General features: G+C 45.8%; 1 protein-coding gene across 1 annotated transcript; it reads left to right on the forward strand.

Annotated features, from left to right (window-relative positions):
• Positions 1–654: 654 nt before the first annotated feature.
• Positions 655–12,424, forward strand: KAT7 (K(lysine) acetyltransferase 7; the record flags this gene model as incomplete). The annotated part of the gene is made up of 14 exons (XM_010074532.1): positions 655–817; positions 2,088–2,264; positions 2,445–2,684; positions 3,251–3,333; positions 3,579–3,668; positions 4,368–4,466; positions 4,636–4,746; positions 5,603–5,794; positions 5,997–6,086; positions 7,009–7,149; positions 8,492–8,585; positions 8,781–8,927; positions 9,805–9,911; positions 10,590–12,424. Coding segments are annotated over 14 exons (1,836 nt in total), but the record flags the coding sequence as incomplete, so codon positions are not given.
• Between the last annotated feature and the right edge of the window lie 8,317 nt (positions 12,425–20,741).

Raw genomic sequence — 20,741 nt, forward strand, 5'->3', positions numbered from 1 at the left:
GCAAAATGAGGTGAATACAACAGCATTCCCAGCCGCTTTTGGCCCAGTGCCTTCGTTTTCTCTGCCTTCCTTCCCCCGGGGAGCCCCGGCACTGCCCTGGATTGCTGAGTGGTGAAAAGCCCGTTTGGCCGTTGCTGGAGCCCATCTGTTTTCTCCACCACCTGCTCCCGCCGTGCCCTGGGCTGGGCTGGGCTGGGCTGGCAGGTGGTGCGGGAGTGCTGGTGGCCTGGCAGGGTGAACCCAGAACGCGCGGCCCAGATCGTATCCTGTCCAGCCTTGGGAATTCATTTACCTTTTGCTTAAAAAAAAAAAAAAACAGGGGCTACTGTGATCTTTCTTAGTGGCTTAATTCACAGAAACTTTATTACTGAAGGCACTGACAGCGCATATTCATTAAACATTTTCTCCAGACTAATGCGCTTGACATTTAGTAGTTTGCCTATGCCATTGTGTCAGCTTGAATTTATCTATTTAGCATCAAATATTTGGCACTGACGGCGCATATTCATTAAACATTTTCTCTAGACTTGACATTTAGTAGTTTGCCTATGCCATTGTGTCAGCTTGAATTTATCTATTTAGCATCAAATATTTTCTCTCTTTTTATCATATCAATGCAGTATGCAGGTTTAAATGCTTCAGTGCTAATGTCTGGGTCTGGTGTTGCAGAGGAATGCAGGCAGTAGCTCAGATGGAACAGAAGACTCCGATTTCTCTACTGATCCTGAGCATACAGACAGCTCTGAAAGCGATGGCACATCACGACGATCCGCCCGTGTGACCCGTTCCTCGGCCAGGCTCAGTCAAAGCTCTCAAGGTAAGTGCTTTATTTTCTTAAACAAGGAAAAAAAGAAAAGCAGCCTCTTAAACAACAAGAGCCTCAATGTACTCCTTATTCCTCACCTTTAAAACTTAAATGTGTGGAGTTTATACCTAAAGAAAAATATTCAGTTTTTTTTCATGGGCTATTACTGGAGCACAGCAAAAAGGAGGTAATATAATCTAAAGGTTACACTGGTGGTGGGAGTCAAAACTCAAGTATCCTAGGTAAAGCTGCCTACTTGTTAAAGGAAGTAGGAATCGAACAACGTGATTCTGCTGCCGGCTTTGCCTAATTTTTCTGAGAGCTCTAAAAATTTGCTTTCCATCTAGACAGTTATATTGGTACTGGAGCCAAGCTAGAGAGAGGGTATTTAGAGGTGAAAAATGTTTTTGTTTTCTTTGTTTGTTTTGGATTTTCTGTACAGCAAGGAAAGATGTCTTTTCATGGCTTGCTGACGCTGACCCTACTCTGCGATAAAAGTAATCAACATATTGCCTGTTATTTTGTGTGCTTTTACTTTGGCATCCAGATTGTAAAAGGAAACATTGAATGTGTCCACCTCCTCATTTTTAATGTTAGGGCAGTCATTTCTTGGCTGTTAGTTAATAAGCTGCCATCTGGCATCAAGGCGGAAAGTGACAGCAAATAATAACTGCTTTCTGCTGCTCCATGGATGCACTTTGATAAAGACTCTAGTTTGCAACAAAATTAATTGCATCTAAGAAATATATGTGCATGATCACCTGGTGATTAGGTCTGAAAAACAAGAGGAAAGGTGGTTTGGATGTGTCTATGATATTCCTAGGTTATGAAAGCATTATATTAATGCAAAATAATTGTTTTATAGACTTACGAGCAGTATGGGATCACAAAACCACACACAGGGTCCCAAATACAGCTCCATACCAGAAGCAATCTTGGTATTCCTAAGGTTTATCTAAACACTGATAGTTCTTATCTAAACTAACGGTTCTTTAGCTTTCCAAATGGGATCTGGTTTGTTATTAGTCGTTAATTTAAGCAATTCAGTCCAGAGAAAGCTGATCTAATTCCAGATTCCTCAGTGTTGGTAAAAGTGTGAAAAGGTTTGAGCTCAGAACAGAGCATATCTTTGTGATGACGTGCAGCAGTGAGCGGTGGGACAGAACTCCGTGGGGATCCCCAGCTATCAGATCTTGATTACAGACTCCTGAGCACGTGCAAGGCAAGCCTCTGACTTACAGTGGTTATTGTGGGTGTAATTATGGTGTTTCTGTGGAATTAGATTCCAGCCCAGTTCGTAATCCACCATCGTTTGGAGCAGAAGAGCCTGTCTATTCTACAAGGAGGGTAACCCGCAGCCAGCAGCAGCCTGCTCCCGTGACTCCAAAGAAATACCCGCTCCGGCAGACTCGCTCATCTGGGTCAGAGACCGAACAAGTGGTTGACTTCTCTGATAGAGGTACGTGAGGTGTTGAAAGTTTGCAAGATGCTGTTGGAAAGAGTATGGGACTCCATTCTCTGAGGGAACAGTGTAATATCCTGAGGATAGAGGGTTTGAGACAGCTATCCGCAGTTGCTTTACATATTTTTTTGAAAGCTTTCTTTCAGGCAAATTTGTAACATCTTGATCCTTATTCAGACACTAAAAATGCAGCGGATCACGATGAGTCTCCACCTCGTACCCCCACCGGGAATGCCCCTTCCTCAGAGTCTGATATTGATATCTCCAGTCCAAATGTATCCCATGATGAGAGCATTGCCAAGGACATGTCCATGAAGGATTCTGGAAGTGACCTGTCTCACCGCCCTAAGCGCCGCCGCTTCCATGAAAGCTACAATTTCAACATGAAATGTCCCACTCCTGGTTGTAACTCTTTAGGTAATTTCAGCTCCAGGATTAATTTGTTGGTTTTTGCCTTCATGCTGTGATATTCAGTCCCACTCAGTTGAGTTTTTCAGCCTAAAAATACGCACTTAATCAGGATCAGAAGTATTACTACAAAGCGGGCATAGAGAAGGGATATGGCGCATATCTGCAGGTATATTCTCCCTGGAGGTGTTTCTGTCTAGGAGTGTTTGGGGGATGATAGGGTAAAGAACAAGTTAGGAGTACGAGCACAGGTGTGGGAGAAAAATGCAGAGTCTCGCAGGTAGGGTACTGGTCTCTGCCAGAAGCAGGTTTTCAGAAACCAATTATTGCAGACCCCTGATATACCTAGCTGCTTGCATGGAGTGCAGCTTTTGAGTTAGCATGAAAAATATTTTCTTTCTTTGTTCTTAAAGCATGTCCCATGAACCATGAAGTGTGCTCCTCCTATTGCACTGGTAATAAACTGAGCATGCTCCCTGAGAAGCATAAATGAGGTCTCTGCCCTTCTGGGATACTTTTTGAACCTCTTTATTATCATATGTTAAAAGTTGAGGTTTTTTTCTGATCCTTTGCAGGACACCTAACTGGAAAACATGAGCGACACTTCTCCATATCGGGATGCCCGCTCTATCATAATCTCTCAGCAGATGAGTGCAAGGTAAATGAGTCTTCTGTTTTATCTTCCTTGTGGTTTTTTTTTAACAAAGTGTTGAGACCTGTCATTTGTGAACAGAAAATAGAGTTAACATGTTTCAGCTGATGTCTTTAACTGTAAGACAGCAGCATTTGTGTATCAAATCGTCTGTGAATTACAGTTTAGAAAATTCACCTGAACGACAAATGGAAAAGATGAAGGCTTTGGTAGTAGATTGCTGTAGGATTGACATGAGTTTTGGCTTCCAGGTGCGAGCCCAGAGCCGGGATAAGCAGATTGAGGAGAGAATGCTGGCCCATCGTCAGGATGACAACAACAGGCACGCTACCAGACACCAGGTGGGCAACCTGCACATAATCGAGTGGCTGCTCAGTTAAAAGTAGAAAAACCTCAGCTTGTGCTTTCCAGCAATAATGCATTTAACTTGATCTCCCTTCTCCACTTCTTGGATAAGCTATTGTGCTGAGTCCTGACACTCCCTGTTTGTCATCTCCAATTTGTTTCAGCAAGAGCAATTCATTATATCCCTTAAATGAGAGACTGGAGCAGCTAGGGAGAGCGAAGGAGGCTGGAGTTGTTCTCAGGATGATCTTTTCTGCGTGCTTTGATGTGTAGGACCAGAGAATTCCGGCAGAACTGTAAACTACAATTTTACTCTGACTAAACAGAAAAGAATAAAACCAGGAGAATTACATTTTTCAGTCCATGAGTCTTGGACTTGAGTCAAGATGACTTAATGAGTCAGCTCAGAGCTTTTCCCCATGATTAAGCAGTGCATGAGGAGTGTACCCTGTCTTGTGGGACTGAGCTGCATTAGCAAAGGCAAGCTGTGGTAGGAAGAAAAATTTCCTGTTTTCCATACCTGTGTTGTACCTGCAGTGCCCTCTTATTAGCACAGGATTTGGTTCCGAGGCAGCAAACCTCATAAAATGAAAGCCAGGACAGAGGTCCTTCAGGGTGGGAAGGTGAAGAAAAATGTTTGAAGTGGGTGAAGTGGGTGAAGCCTAGCGAAGGTTTCCACCTCTGGTTTGTTTCAGGCACCAACAGAGAGACAGCTGCGATACAAAGAGAAGGTAGCTGAGCTCAGAAAGAAGAGGAACTCAGGATTAAGCAAGGAGCAAAAAGAAAAATACATGGTAAAAGCAGTGATTTTATTCTTTCATACCCTCCTGTCTACAGTGAGACTACTAAGCAGGAGTTTGGCTTTCCCAGTCATCCTGTAACATTCTCAGATGAAAAAGCTGCAAGATCCAACAGCTTAGTAGCAGCGTGACAGCAAAACCTCCCGTTATTTTATTGTTCTAGGAGCACAGACAAACCTATGGCAATACCAGGGAACCTCTACTTGAAAACCTGACGAGCGAGTATGACCTCGAGCTTTTCCGAAGAGCACAAGCACGGGCATCTGAGGACCTGGTGAGACGTCTTAACTCATAGTATATCTCATAGGAAATGTCTTTGTTAGGAACACAAATGTGTTCTGGGTTTTGTTGTACTTGTGCAGGTAGAATCAGAGTTTTTAAGAAGAGCAGCTACAGCCCAGCCAGGTCATCAACATTGCACTAGGGATGACGTTTAAGGGCCAGTCATTCAGAGGGTTTGCCCAAAAGTACAGCTGGCTCTAAGCATTTGCAGTCATGAATGCTGCAGTGCCTGCAAAGGAATAATTAGTAACAGTCCCATTTAAAAGGTGTTTGTTTTCCGTGAAAGAATGGACAGCTTCACCTGCTGAAAGAATGGCTAAGGAGTGGTGATAGCAAAAGACAAAAGCCATCTTGACAGGAGCTGGTGACTGTGGAATGGAGTTCAAAACCTTGTATTGCTGAGGCTTCCCTAGGTGCTTTCCGAAGCTACTTTCCATCTCCAGAGAGGAACCAAAAGATGCTTTGATGCTTAGCAGTGGCAATTGCATCTGGGGTATCTAAGGCAGGACATCAGGCTGAATCCTCTCTCCACAGATTAGGAAAGAAGCACAAAGTCGCAAGGAGGTTCTGTTGCTTTGATGATAGCAAGAGTACGATCCTAGGGTTGCCATGCTGCTAAGTGCTGGTTGACAAGACATTCCCTGATTAAAGGCACAGTCAGTAACTGTCCTGCCTGTGGACAGGGCTCAGACTGAGTTTGATTGAGGAGAGGCACATGGGTGGGGTCATTAGACATGGTTGCACTGAAAGATGAATTTAAAAGACTTGAAGTAAATTATTTCATTGAGGGAAATAAATAGGGCCCCCTTCCTCTCTACCCACAAATGATCCATTTTTTTCTTTTGTAGGAAAAGTTGCGGCTCCAGGGCCAGATCACAGAAGGCAGCAACATGATTAAAACAATCGCTTTTGGCCGTTATGAACTGGATACCTGGTATCATTCTCCCTACCCAGAGGAGTATGCTCGTCTGGGACGTCTCTACATGTGCGAGTTCTGTCTCAAATACATGAAGAGCCAGACAATACTGCGCAGACACATGGTAAGGGCTAGGAAAGAGCTGACTCCCAAGTTTTAAATCTGATGTTTAGCATGTAAATGCTTTAAAACATTACTGTTGTTAGCTCTATTGCTCGGTTTAGGAGGTGCCAAGACTGCATTTTTCCTGGTACATCCAGTAGCTGTTGTAACCTTTTCCACCCTTAAAACAGTAGTATCACCCTAACTTTATTTTTCTGTCATAGGCAAAATGTGTTTGGAAACATCCACCAGGTGATGAAATCTACCGCAAAGGCTCCATTTCGGTGTTTGAAGTGGATGGGAAAAAGAACAAGGTAACTAACTGCAGTCATTAGGCCAGTCTTGAGTGTGGCGTCTGACTTCCCAATGTGCCAGCCACTGCTTTTCCTGTAGAGAAACAGGATGCAAATGGCCCTTTCTCCCCTCTAATTGCAGAAAGGCTACTAGAGGCTGATGTGTCCGTTCTTGCAATTCTGGCAGTAGTTTTGTCTGCATTTTCTTTGTGGTTATTCCTCAGCCCTGCTGTGCTCCAGCAGCTCCGTCTGTTGTCTCATACCGTGCTGGGACATGTGTGTCGAGATCCCTTTGTGACAGTTAGTGGGGAGATTCTGGGCTTGGCCTCAGGAGATCACTACTGCCCGTCTCTCATCCTCTGGGAATACTCTGTCAAATTTGGGTGAGAGTGGGAAGCAGCCTCGTGTTACTGAGGGTGAATTCCTTAACCCTGAATTGGAGGGTGGAACACCAATCTGCAGCTGCAGATTCAGTGCTAGATGGTAGCACCCTGCTTATGCCCTGTCTCTGGTTCTGTCCGGTCTTGAAGGCTTCAGAGGAAAAAACAAAGAAACAATTTCAAAAGCTAAATTCTGCACTGCCGGAAGTTGGGAGGAGGCTTTTCTAGTTACCAGAGATAACCTTGGAGCACAGGATTAATACAATACAGTGCAAGCAAACAGAGATCCAACCTTCTGCCCCCCTTCACTGAGGATGTGATGTTTTGGGCATTCCGAGATTGATATCGCAAACGTCAGTTCCCACCCTTAGGAAGCTGGGCTTATCAAGTTTCATCACAAATGGAATTGTTTCCTGGCCCAGCTGCTCTGTTTGAAAGACTGTACGTTGTTTCTCAGATGATTCAGAATTCTCTTGTCATTTCCCATGTACGCCTGTTTTTCTCCACTCTCGGGATGTTCCGCTGTAATAAACAGGTGTATCCTACTCTCCTTTTGCTTCTAGATCTACTGTCAAAACCTGTGTCTGCTGGCAAAACTTTTCTTGGACCATAAAACACTATATTACGATGTTGAACCCTTCCTCTTCTATGTCATGACAGAAGCTGACAACACTGGCTGTCACCTGATAGGATATTTCTCCAAGGTTAGTTGAAAATACATGCATGCACATTACTACCTCACTAGAATGAGATTCAGGACATCAGTTATCAGTACTGAATCTCCCCTCCGAGTTTTTTCCAGTCTTGAGATTTGTTCCTCTTAGGAGTAGATGATCTGCATGAATTGTTCTTACTGTTTGCTGCAGGGACTGCAGGTGCTTTGCTGTAGCATCTTTCCTGATTTGTTCATCTTAGGAGTAGATGAAGTTTCAAACCTGATCTGCATGAATTGTTCTTACTGTTTGCTGCAGGGACTGCAGGTGCTTTGCTGTAGCATCTTTCCTCATTACCAGCAAAAAACAAACCCCTCAAATGAACTGTAGTTGCTAGGAAGAAAAAGTAGGGAAAAGTGAGGATAGAGAAATGTAGAGAATGATACAATAAAATAAGCACTAGTGACCATGATTTTTTTTTTAATGAAGTACCTGAAGGAATAAAAATTTTTAGGTGGAGAAGCTGAGGCATATCTCAAGTGACTTAAGCAGATCCCACAAGTAAGTCATTGTCTAGTTACCATGATTTTTTTTTTAATAAAGTACCTGAAGGAATAAAAATTTTTTGGTGGAGAAGCTGAGGCATATCTCAAGTAACTTAAGCAGATCCCACAAGTAAGTCATTGCCCAAGCTTAGAGTAGGAGGCAGTTTTCTCAACTGTTTGCTCAGACATGTTGCGTACTTAAAAAATAGCCAATTTTCTGGCTGTTCTTACTTCAGTACAGAAAAAGAGATTACCCTTCCGGCCATGGTGATACCATGCAATGCAGTTATCAGCCGAGATATTTCAGTCAGTGAAATTCTATAGGTAGGAGAACGCTCTGCCAAATAAAGTGCAGGAAGCTATATTCTTTAGATCATCTGAGTCAAAGCTGAATAAATAACCAAAAAAAAAAAAAGCTTTAAAGAAGAATCTGCATTGATCAGAGGATAAGTATGCCTGTGTCTCTCCTTTGTCTGAACATTTCAACATACACCATGTGCTTATAATGCTGCTGTTGTCGCTTTCTTGTTGCATGTAACCCTGGTAGATGACAGAGGTGGTAGTGAGAGTGTTACTGGCTCCTTCTCAGGTACAACTCCGTGGCCAGCCATCCTGAGCTTAAAATTGCACACCAAACACCCAATTTAATGGGTAGTAAAGTCAGACACTAAGCCAGGTTGGTGGCTGGAGGATGATCGTGTTACTTGTTGTTAGGCAGGTTTTTCTGCTGTTGCTCCTCTCACCTTGTATCAGTCGCACAGGCTTGTTCGGTGTGGTGGGATTATGATATACCCATTGTTTGTACAGATCTGGACCTGTTAATCTGTCCTCTCTGTTCTTGTTTTTAGGAGAAGAATTCTTTTCTCAACTACAATGTTTCTTGTATCCTGACAATGCCCCAATATATGAGACAAGGTTACGGCAAAATGCTCATTGACTTCAGTAAGTAGAGAGAGAGAGAGAGAGAAATTCTGGAAACATATTCTGTCCCATGTGACAATTCACCGTGAAATCTTAACTTCTCTTTGGTGGTGGTTGAGCAGTTTTCATTATAGCTGATTTCTGCCTGTGCTAAAGAGGGTGACAGTCAGGAGAGAGTAGTTTAGGAAGGATAAATTGGTTTTCTTTCCTTTACAGGCTATCTGCTTTCTAAAGTAGAAGAAAAAGTTGGCTCTCCGGAACGCCCTCTGTCTGATTTAGGTCTCATCAGCTACCGTAGTTACTGGAAGGAGGTGCTGCTTCGTTACCTGCATAATTTCCAAGGAAAAGAGATCTCCATAAAAGGTACGTTCTCAAGCTAAATAAGCTTGTAGTGAATTGGTTCAGGAACTTACCCATAATTCTCACTCACTCATTTTCCCAAATATGAGGCAGGTCTTGATTGACCCATTCAGACAGGGTGTTTGTGCAGCAGCACAGTTAGTGGAATATTCCTGCAGTTGGGCATGACTCCTTTCCAGTCCTGCCACCATTAATGATAAGCCAGCTTGTAGAGTTTTGAAAGTATGTACTGGCTTCTTTTAAAAAAAATCAATTAAAAAAAAAAAGATTCAGCAAAGAACTTTATCCATCTGTAAATTAGAACGTTCATTTTAAAAAGGAAAATGGCTCCACTGAGAGGCTTTCAGATGCTTTGGAAAAATATTAAGACTAGTTGGCCTTCTTCTAGTAGGATTTTTCTTCTTCATGGCACCCAGGAGTATGCAGCATTTCACAGAGATATCAAGGTAGTTCTGAAGAAGCGGCTACATCTTCTTTCAGAGGATTACACCTTATTAACTCTGATCCTAAAATTAGGATCACTAAATCATTGTGGTGTCCAGGCTGGCTTTCAGTTTCTGGGTGAGCTGGGCTGTTCCTGTGCAGCTCTGCATGCCCTGCATCCATAGCCTGTCATTCTTGAAACCATTTGCAATCAGCCCTCAAGAGGGAAATGAGCAAAGGCAAGTTACAGAGCAGTGCAGAGAGGAGCAGGGTGGTGAAAGGGTGCACGTTATGCAGCGACAGTCCTGCTGCACATCCCGCCTGTAATATCTGGAAGGTGTGTTGTGTATATCACTTCAAAAGGAGTTGCATAAAAGTTGTAGGTGAAAACTAATGATTATAGGCTATTGAGGAGGAATTTGTTTCTGGTCTAACATGAACTGATACTGGTTTGCAGAAATCAGCCAGGAGACTGCAGTGAACCCTGTCGACATTGTTAGCACGTTGCAGGCGCTTCAGATGCTCAAGTACTGGAAGGGAAAACACCTGGTCCTAAAAAGACAGGTAAGATTTGTCATGGATAATTTTGCATCTTTGTTTCCTTATATTTAGCTGTTAGATTCCTATGAACTTGCTGAAATCAGTATTTCCTTTGCATCGTGCTGGGTTTTCCAGCCTTCTGACTCTAGTGGAGGAGCATTGTCACTTTGAAATGCAGTAACTGATAAAATATGACATGGGCATCCAGCCTGATTCTTCAGGCGTGTGGCAATGTGCTGTATTGACCTTCCTTTTCTGATGTGTGGAATAACGTTTCTCACTGTAAGCAGCTTTTAGGCGAGCAATGGATCAACATTCTCATTGTGCTCCTCATCATTCCTGCCCTTTACTGAGCGGATAGATGACATAGCAATGAGCTGAATTAATGGAATCCTGCACGAGTCCTGTCTGTACCCTCATTAGATATAAGACAAGTGGTTTATAAATCCCCAAATGTGACAGCTTCTCTCGTTTGTTTTCTCCTCCCTGAGACTTCACTTTGTCACTAAAAATAACCTTATCAGTGTGACTGGAAGGGCTTCTAGAAAGCACTGGGGAGGAAATGTTATTTTTGTCACGCCAAGCAATTCGTAGGCTAGTCATCTTCAGATGTGTGGAGTTAGATGTGTGGTGTTGTACCATGGATAGTTCTCCGTCGTGGATCATTTGTTTTAACCTGCCCCTTCCTGCTCTTTTCTTTAGGATCTGATCGATGAATGGATAGCCAAAGAGGCAAAAAGATCCAACAGCAATAAGATAATGGATCCCAGCTGTTTGAAATGGACCCCTCCTAAGGGAACTTAACTGTCTCACTCCTGAAGCCGGTGAACCCCAGCAGTAGGAAGTACCCTAGGGATCTCTGTCGTATCTGTTGCTGTTGTGATTGGCTGGTACAGTACCCTCCCGAAAGATCAGTTCCCCTTGGTACTGTTCTGGCCCAGATCTTTTGTGCACACCACAGACGCTAGTTCTGAGGAACTTTATGTTTCGGCCTCAATGAGGTTGCAAGGATTGGATCTGTATAGGACCCAAACGAAGCTCCTAGCAGCACTGGCCCAAGAGTTCTGATATCTGGTACTGTACCTGTCCAGTCACTGGTCTTACCCTCATGTTCTTATTCTGATGAGGTTGTGTTGTGTCCTATAATCTGGTTGTTTCTTCCTTCAGGTTCCTTGTGTTCTAAGTACTGGAGATAACTTCTGTGGCTTTTGAACAAGGTCTAATAATGCTTGTTTGGGGAAAGTCTGGTTTTCCAGCAAGCTGCAGTTACACTGACTTCAGCATTTTTACCTTAGCCCTGTCTGATGGACTGTTCCATTCCATATATCAACTAGTTTTAGTAAGAGAACATGCCGCCTCTTTCAGCAGTGTTTTCCATATCCTATAGCAGGTTTTCACATAGTTACTATTGTACAGTCAGAAGCTTGTGTATCTTGTAACCGAGTGGTGTGAGTGTTAGTGTTATCCCGGAGGAGCCAAGGCTGCGCCTGTGAGAACACCACAGTCTGAGATGTTTCACAGAGTTGCTCCTGGTGTATGCTCCTGGAGCTACGACAGTACCACATTTGTTGGAGAGACCTCCTTGATTATAAGTTACTGGTTTTTCCTGGTTTATCCCTTGGAGTTAGGAGTGTGTTCTTTTACATAGAAGCAGCCTGTTCAGTATAATTCACTGGAGATATTTTTCCCAGAGTAGTCTTCCTTGAATTGTAGGTCTCTTTGTATTGGAGAGGAATTTTTTTTCTTCTAGACTGAGGAAATAAAATCTTTAGACAGATTTTTGCTAGCCTTGTCCAAACAGCCACAGAAACTCTACCATACAAGTATCGTCAGTTGTTGGATTGCCTACAGTGTACGTTCTGTGCATCAGTGGCAGCTCCAGTTAGCTGTGTGGGTGGTTTGCTTCTCTGACAGTGCGTTCTTGTTTGTCTTTGTAAAACAAAAGAGCTTATGCTTCCTCTCTCCCATCAGCACCACCGGAAGAAACTATCGTACAATGGCTTTCAAATATAACCACTGTCCTTGTGCCACAAGTTTCCTATATGGCTCCAGTGTGATTAAAAGGGGGGACAATCTTGGGGTAGACGATGGCAGCATCATCTAGTGCCGATCTCATTAAAACCTTCCAGTGCTTCCTCATTACGTGGTGTCTGACATGAAGCGCTTGCAACATACTGGTAGGTAGGAGCCGTTTCCTGTGAACCACTGACCCATCCTAATGTGGAAAAGTTCTCTATTGCTCTTCTGATGGTTGTTTGCCTTTCTCTGCCTCCTTTAAAAAAAAAAAAGAAAAGAAAAAGGATCATCTGTACATGGTGTATACCTTGTGGGCATTACTGAATTTTGCTGTCTCATGCCCTTTGCTCCTGTATTGTAACTAACTACAGATACTCATGAAACTATCCAACAAAGTAGATCTCGTATGGAGTAGGGAAGAAGGCCATTCTTGTGCAGAAGCTAAACCCTGTTCCCATCATATGGTAGAATGTGCTATTCTTGTATCTACTTCTCAATAAAGCATGTTCTCGAGTGCTCAAGTTTCTGCTGCCTGTTTATCGTCTTCAGTCAGATGCTGTTCTGCATCTCCGGTGAAGTGAAGCTGCTGCTTTATGTTGCAAGGAACAAATTTTGAACCCATCCTTGTGCTGGGTGTGCTTAGGATTGTGACTAGGGAGGCCAGGGTGCTGTTAGAGTAAGGCTGCCATGGTCATGGCCTGGGACTCGAGATGCTCAGCTCACAAAGAAAGAGAGGAAACTGACTGAGATGAATACCTGGGTAGTCTTGTTCTGATTAAGATCAAAATCAAGGACACTGCCCTGAACAATTATGTTTGTTTACTCAAGTCACATCCAAGTTCTTCCAAATTCTGTCTTGTCCTCCTTAATAAGGCAGTTCTTCAGGCATTTGATTTGCGAGCATTGTTTTACTTACTTGAGCACAGTTTTGTACAATACCAGTTGCCTTTTTTGCCCTTTTTTTTTGTTTTCCTTGCAAGTACAGAGATGCATTATGATGTAGTTCGTAGATAACTGGACAGACAGACAAGAGGATAAGGGCTTTACTCTCCACACTGCTCTGCTGTGTGTCAGCCAGCCCCTCTCTAAGCTTTTGTTCCCCTCCAGCCCCTCTCTAAGCTTTTGTTCCAGCCCTCATTCTGCCGAATCTGTTTATGTTTTGACTTCTCTGAGGTAGTGACCGTCTCTCTGTATATGAACAGTTCTTAACACGATGGGGTCCCACGCTTGACTGAGACCTCTGGGTGCTTTGGTAATGCAAACACTAATTAAGTGATGAGTCACACAGATAGCCAGAAACATCTCTGGGTAACCAGCGGATGAGACGTGCTCAGCTTCACCCACAGTTTATTCATAGCCACTGCAAACGTGCAGATGCTAGGTTCTATAGGGGCAGTTTGAAGCCTTACATGGGGAGCGGTCCCGTTCACCCATCACACTTCATGCTTTGGAGATCCAGCTCTTGTTAATGAGCAGGCGAGCTCTCCTTTGGGGCTTTCATTTTGCAGTGTGGAAAACTGAGACAAAGGAAACGGGCGTAGGGATCTCACTGCCACTGTTCTCTCACCACCAGCAGCTTAGTCTTAACCCTGCACAGCTTTGTGCTGCCTGAGTGGTACCAGTACGGTGTTTATAGGGACCGCGCTGAACCAGATCTCTGACATGATCCAAACCTCTCCATCTTTCACTCACTCCATCCCTAGACCATTTCATTTGGCAGACCACAAGGCCCCTCCTCACAGGTTTTTTTTCCAGACTCCTGCAATATTGGTACAAGAAGAGTCTTCACCATGATGAAGCAAACTGCTGCTTCTTGACTGCGAAGATGTGTGTGCATCTCCAGGAATCGGTCCGGCGCTGCTGTTCCCTTTCCCCAGCTGAGCACTGGCAGTTCTGCTGGCTTTTCCTTTTTGATGTAATTGTTTGGGGCAGGATGTGGTCATGTTGTGGCCACACAGAGGATCTGTAGGGAAGGAATAGGTGGTTGGTTTTCCTATAAAGAACACCAGAGGAAAAGAGGCAGCAGGGAAGCAGGAAGGAAAGGAAGCTAAATATGTAAAATTACTTCAGTTGTTTCTATTGTGATGGCTGTGTAACTCTGAGCTTAGTTTAAACCCATGTAAGACAGTCCATCTGCCAGTAACTCCACCCTCCTGTTGTTCCAGAACTATGGAAAGAACTAGAACACCTACCTCTCACACCAGCTCACACACCAGGGGAAAAGCAACTCTATTTTTGAGAGCATCCCCTGTAATTAGGTCTGCTTTGTCCCCCCTCCCCTGGCTCCTGCCCACACGCCACAAGAAAACACCCAGACCTGAGTCTGGAATGACAAGCAGAGGTGTAGCAAAAAGGGAGAAAACAAAAAAGAAAAGAAAACATCCCCAGGAAGTGAATAGATCTCAAAGGCTGTTGCCAGTTTTCTACATTAAAATATTTCAAATGCAAAGAGAGCTGTTGAACTGGACGTGACGCCCTTCTCCAGTGCCACAATGATGAGCAGTGGGCAAATACTTTTTATTTTGTGCCTACTTTGTACACAGATCCACAAGATCCACAAATGACAATAATCCTACATCATATATGAGTAGTAGGAAGTAAAAAAAAGATAGGCTTCTGGAGCTAGATTACATATTGTGTTATTTGTAGAAATTAATCGGTAAAAGACTGAGCATGCTGAGCTATATAACGCCTTAGACAACCAAGAAATCTTCAAACACGCTTTAGCACAACTCTGCTCAGTGGGGGTGGTTCAAAGGGAGCTGTCTGAACAGGGGGCAATGACAATGACTTGTCTTTTCTTTGTATTCAGTTCCCCTGGTGCTTGGGTAGGTGATGGTACCTCAGGCTCCTCCGTAGCTGGCGTTTTCAGGTGGAGATTAATGAGAAGTCTGGGTTAGGGCTTATAGCTGAGATCGATCTTTAACATACTAACGGGGATGCTAACGAGCGTAGGATGAGATCGCGTGGGAGGTCAAGGGATCTGTGTGCTTGTCCGCCGCTGTCGCCCACTCTTACCCATCAGTTGGGCTGAACGAGGAAGTTCAGTGGGTTTATATTTCAGCCGAAGCGTTGTCTGTGCAGGCTGTTGTTACCTGCACAGCTCTGGGTTTTCACATCTAGCACAGCAAGGAGATCAGTGGGTTTCAGATCACTGGGTGTATTTAACTGAAGTAACAGAAACTCACCCCTGCACATTTTGTTGAGAGATTATGAGAGTATTTCTATTAAAATGAAAAAAAGAAACAACCCTCTGAGGAGCTCTTCACTGCATTCTCCTGAGACAAACATTACCAGAACTGCATCTTGGGGAAAAACAAGTGTCTAAGGTGGCTTTACGTCCCATTTTTGTCCGAGATGAGCAGAACTGTTGCAGACTTGTTCTAACTTAATATAGATTTTGCAGGCTACTGAGCAAATCTCCGGCACAATCTCCCCTCCTGTGACTTCCCATCTCTTCTCTGCAGTAGAACGCTCTGATTCTTTCTTTCTATCGACAGCACCGGTGCTGATTTTGTTTACAGATCTCTCCTGTTTTGTCAGTGCTCAGTCCTTGATCCCTTCTCAGTGAATCAGCCTCAGCTGCACGTCCCTCCTCTTTCTACTGCTCCCTTAACATCGGGTTGGGGATTAATCCTGCGCTGGGAAGTCTTTGCTACCCAGTGGAGTGGGCTGTGCCAGGCTAACATTTAGAAACTAATTGCTGGTCTCTTGGTCTGGTGATGACTCAGAGAAAGAAAAAGAACCTCCCCCCGGATTTCAGGTTAAAACAGAGAAACAATGCCCTCTGATGTGAGATGCTTGGGGTGTCTCATGTCTCAAGGTGATGTTGCACCCTTGCTGGGAGCTCCTGGTCAGCAATCAGGAATCCCACCTCCCCACAGACAGTTTTCAGAGTGGGACACCGCCTGCTTTCCACTGGAAAACCAACAGCTCCAACCCACTTCCATTTCACAGCAGAACTGGGTTCTTCTCCTGGCTCAGACATGGATTGATTATCCACTTCTGGCAACTGCTGAGTCTTCTGTAGAGGAATCAACGTACTGGGGACTCATCTGTAGAGGGGTGTATCTCGGCAGAGGTGTTTGAGATATAAATGAAGTTAATCCCAGCCAGGGATCCATCGCACAGCCATGCAACTGCAGCTGCGTAGTGCAGCATCGTACGTGTCGCCCTAGCCAGGGCTAAAGCGGACACAGAGGTACCGTCTGCTCCTGCCAGCGTTCCCCCACTCCATGCACACCTGGGGCAGCTTCATCTGCTTCATCCTTCCACCACTCTGACCTCAGGATGGTTTCTTGGGCAGAGAAGTGGAGACAGGAAGCTTTAGGTGTGTTTCTCCCACCTCTGGAGATGCGTGTGACCCCTTGGAGCCGCCGGAAAGAAACAGGATGTCAGTGAACCATGTTTGTTGGCAACTTCAGGGTGTTCCTGATGAGCCAATACACTGGATCAAGATAGTTGTTTGCTTTCCATCCCACTGGGGAGTTTTCCGTGCAGACCAATTACTCTCCTTCCAGTGCGATAAATCACTTGCTGCCTGAGCCGCTCTGGTTATTACTTAATGCTGGCGTTGGAAACCAGCCATCAGAAGTCTAGAAGCAATCTTTCCTTGACAGGCTAATCCTTGTATGAGAAAAACATAAATCAGACGAGGATCAACAACAAAATTCAGTGACTAAATTTAATATTGGCCAAAATTACTCCTCTTCTGACTGATTTTGGCATCTTGGGAGCTGCTGTTTTAAAGGATGGCTTCGCTGTACTTTGCTTCCAGAAACAGGCAGAGATATGGCTTGTAGCCAGCAGGCAATCCCACCAGAGGAGGGATTTATTAGAGTATTACATTGCCAGTCCAGGACTTCCACTCTGATCACCTTGCCTTGTTTTCTAGAATCACAAGCAGTTGATTAAAATGGTTTTAAAAGTTACTGGATTAATTTTTTCTCAGTTCAATTTGATCCTTCATCATGCTGAGCTAGTAAAAGAGGCATTGCAAACACGAGTGAATCCAAACAACCTCAAAACTCCCTGGAAATCCCCAGCACAATGTCAGCAAAGTCCAGGAGGTTTTACTGGTTTGCTCTGAGAGGGCAGCAGAGGGTGCTGCCTTCCCAGGGCAGGGAAGGTCGCTGTGCAAAGGCCCTGCCAAACCCAGCTACGCTTCTCCTGGGAGCTCAATTTTACTTTTATCTATCTGTCTATCTATATTTTCTGGGCAAAAATAACCGTTCACATTCAGGGGTATTTGTTTCGCAGGAAGGGCATGGTGAGAGTAGCCGCTGCTGCGCTGCCCAGTGCGTGTTTAGAACTATTATCGGCTTGAGAGGATGTCAGGATAAGATCATGCTTCAGGAAAGGTGCAAACTTAGAGCATTGACTGGTGCTTGGGAGAAAAATTTGTGTTTTTCTCCCCAGGTGTGGCACTGGCGGATGGCTGAATGTGACAAATGGCTTCACCGCTGTGTGCCTTACCCGTTTTCACAACAGATAACACTCTTCTTGTCCTCTGCCGTGATTTTGGGGGTACCTGCTGCCCCCGTAGCTTTCAGGGATGGGACATCTATTTTTCTCCCATCGGGGAGGTTTCCAGATCATCCCAGACCCTCCAGCTGGAAGCCAGTCTGCTGGAGAGGAACCCAGGCGGGTGCTTCTGCTGCGAGATGACGTGACCCATCTCTTTCTCCATCACCACAAGTGACAGCATCTCTGCTCACACTGAGCCCCGCTGCCTGGGCACTCTGTGCACGCAGCAGTTCCCCCCTTAGCTGACTGATGACAGCTCGGAGCAGCAGTCCCTTGTCCCAGATGAGCACGGAGAGCAGCCAAGGCAGGGGATGGCCCGTAGATGGCACTGGCCTTCCACCATCAGTGTCCCTGGGCAGCATCTGCCCCTGCCTCTGCCAGGACATGACTAACCCAGCCTAACCCTTGGACTGCCAGCAGTCCCTATGTCACCGTTTGGCAGTGGAAGTGGGTGGCTAAAGATGTCACCAGTAGGCTGCAGATTTTTATTTATTTATTTTAATATTGTGCCATGCACTTAACGAGGGAGCGCTTTAATAACCTGCTGCCTGCAATATATGCAACCAGCAACAGGAGGCTCTCTGCCTCCTGCGCCAAAAGGGACTTTTGAGGTTGATCAGTTCAAGTCCAGCTCCTCTGGTTTAGCAGTTTTCACTAAAATTGACTAGACCTGCCCCAGAGCTCTGCAAGTGCATGAAAACAATGCTCAGGGTTTTCTCCTTTGGAGAAGGATGCTCAGTCTGAATGTAGGATCTGCTACAGTTCAAGAAATCATGGTTTTATTTTTTTATTTCCATTATGTTAGAATCTCGGTGCCCTAATTAAGACACAGACTTCATTGTACCACTCCAGAACAAGCGGTGAAGCGTGCTGTGGGATGTGAAGGTGTCTGTGCGTTGGTGTCGCGAGGTGAGGGACAGTTGACAGATTTTTCTGAAGAACCATCTTATCTCCTCCCTGGAAGAGCAGCTGGCTTTTTCCTTGTGACCAGCTCCAAGCTGATGTGCTGCATGTTGTTGAAAATCTGGTTCTGACTGTGGGCAGTAAACCCAGTGGAAAATTTTAGCCTTCCGGACGGAAGATGACCACTGGCAGAGTTCAGAGGACAGCAGTAAACTGGTCTGGAGCTGGAGGGACTGGTTGGTGACAAAAGGCTGAATCAGGTGGTGGGGAGGGGCTGATACGCGTTCTTGGAGGATGCCCAAGGAGGGAGAAAGATTTTTTAGGGGACATAGAGAGGTAAATAAACTAGAACTAAAGGGATGAAAGAGAGGGGAAATATGACTGTCAGAAAAAACCATGAGCCCTCTGAGCCTTTGGTATGTTCCTGTAGCCCCGGGAGAAATCCCATCACCAGGATCACTAGGAAAAGACCTGGGAGACCGTCTGCTGGTGACAGAGATGAGCTGGACAGGACTCCAAGAGTCTTCTCTTTCCTGGGATTATTTCTGTCATCTGCAGGACAGAGCGGGGTCTGCTTTAGAGTGACAAAGCTAACCTGCTGCTTTGGAAAAACAAGCGTTGAGGCTGCGCTGGCGAGAGTGGGAACTACGTGAAGTCAGGGTTCGGTCTCATCATCTCCATCAACCACCACCCGAGGTGGCCCAGACCCCTGGGGCTGAGGCAGGTGGGCTGCAGCCATGGTAGCCAAAGAGCAATAACTCCTCCACAGCCACCTGCAGATCCGCGGGGAGCTCTGCTTTTCAGTCCACGTGTTTCGATTTACACAGGAATGAGAAAGGTGCAAGGTGAGCCAGGAAGGGTTCAGCCATGCCTTTGGCCAGCTCCAAAGGAGGACAGGTCACCGGCTGGAGATTTCATTGATTGCATTTGTCCCTCCACAGATTACCTGTACCCCACCTTGGCCACGTCGTTCTCTCTGTTTCAATTTCCCTGCATAGGAATTAGGGGGTGCTCTGTATGGCAGTGAGGACTCTGAGATCTCCTTCATCAGTAACCATCAAATCAGACTTTTTTTCTAGCACAATGTTTTGTATTTTTCTACTTCTCCTGTCCTGGCAATGACCTCCTCCCATGATCCCACCTCTGCTCCCAGCAGGAACATTGGGGAGCCTGGTGGAAAATGCCCTCGCTGGGGAGAAGGGCTGGATAGAAGGAGGGATCTTATTCTGAAAGCCATCATTGGGGCATATATCTTTCTTATTGACCAAGGGCCCCCTTTAGTGTTGTCGTCATCTAGTAAAGACAGAATATCACTGCAAACCAACTTTGTTAACAAGCTTTCACCCCCTTTTCACCGCTGTATCCAGGCCCACAATCCGTATTGCTGTTGTTTTTGACTGACCCCGCTTCTGGCATGTGCAGATTTACCTCGGTCTGACGGAGAGGGAGGGTGTCACTGGAGATACCACCCCTGCCTGGTTTTGCAAATCTGCGTTCCTGTTGCACGATGTGCTCACGGCTGCACGAGTGCCCAGGTCCCCAGCCAGGGGCTGTCCCTGTCCCTGTCCCTGTCCCTGTCCCTGCTGCTGGGCCAGGCAGGTTCTCCACCTCCTGCGGCTGCTGGGTGAGGGTGCTGCAGCATCCGGTTTGTGTTAAACTCCCAGCTCTTCCCTTACTCCACCACCTCCTCCCACGCACGGAGAGATGCTGCCAGAATGCCAGAGGCACGGCAGCGGGGAGCCAGGCGTGCTCTCCTGAGCGGGGAGCCGGGCAGACAGAGACAGCGCTGGGAGCAGCCAACGCAGCGAGGCAGAGCCAAGGCTGCCAGACAGACGCAGACAATGTGCAGTCAACAGGCAGAGCTTCTGTCCTGCCCAGACGGACAGACGGAGACTATCAGACTGAGCAGACGAGATAACCAAGCCTCCTCAGGCAAAGGGAAAGGATGTGGCATGGGGGAAGCACTGCCTGTCCTATCTTGTTCCTGCTGTGAAACCACCCCTGGGTTGCAGCGGGAGCAGGATCCCGAATGCCCAGCGTGGCAGAACTCAGCTGGAGGCTATCGTGTCTGCAGGACTGAACACAGGCCTGGCGACGGGCGGCGTGGGGAGGTGGGTGCTCCTCTGAGCTCAGCCTGCAGCTGGCTGTGCGACCTCAGGCACGTCGCTGCTCCCCGTGCTGCCGTTCCCCTCCATCTGTTGGGAAGGGGCTCTCTCTGTGATGGTTTTGTCCAACAGCTAACACAAAGCTAATTCCCTGAATACTCCGGAGTCTTTACATGCATGCTGATCTCACCCGGGCCCATATAAATCGGGAAACCCCAATGAACACAAAATCCCTCCATCAGGAGCGATACAGAGCAGAGACACCCAGGGCAGGTCCCATCATTTCTTGGCCAGCAGCCCTGCA

Source organism: Pterocles gutturalis, unplaced genomic scaffold, assembly GCF_000699245.1.
Source record: "Pterocles gutturalis isolate BGI_N339 unplaced genomic scaffold, ASM69924v1 scaffold24902, whole genome shotgun sequence".
Taxonomy (NCBI): domain Eukaryota; kingdom Metazoa; phylum Chordata; class Aves; order Pterocliformes; family Pteroclidae; genus Pterocles; species Pterocles gutturalis.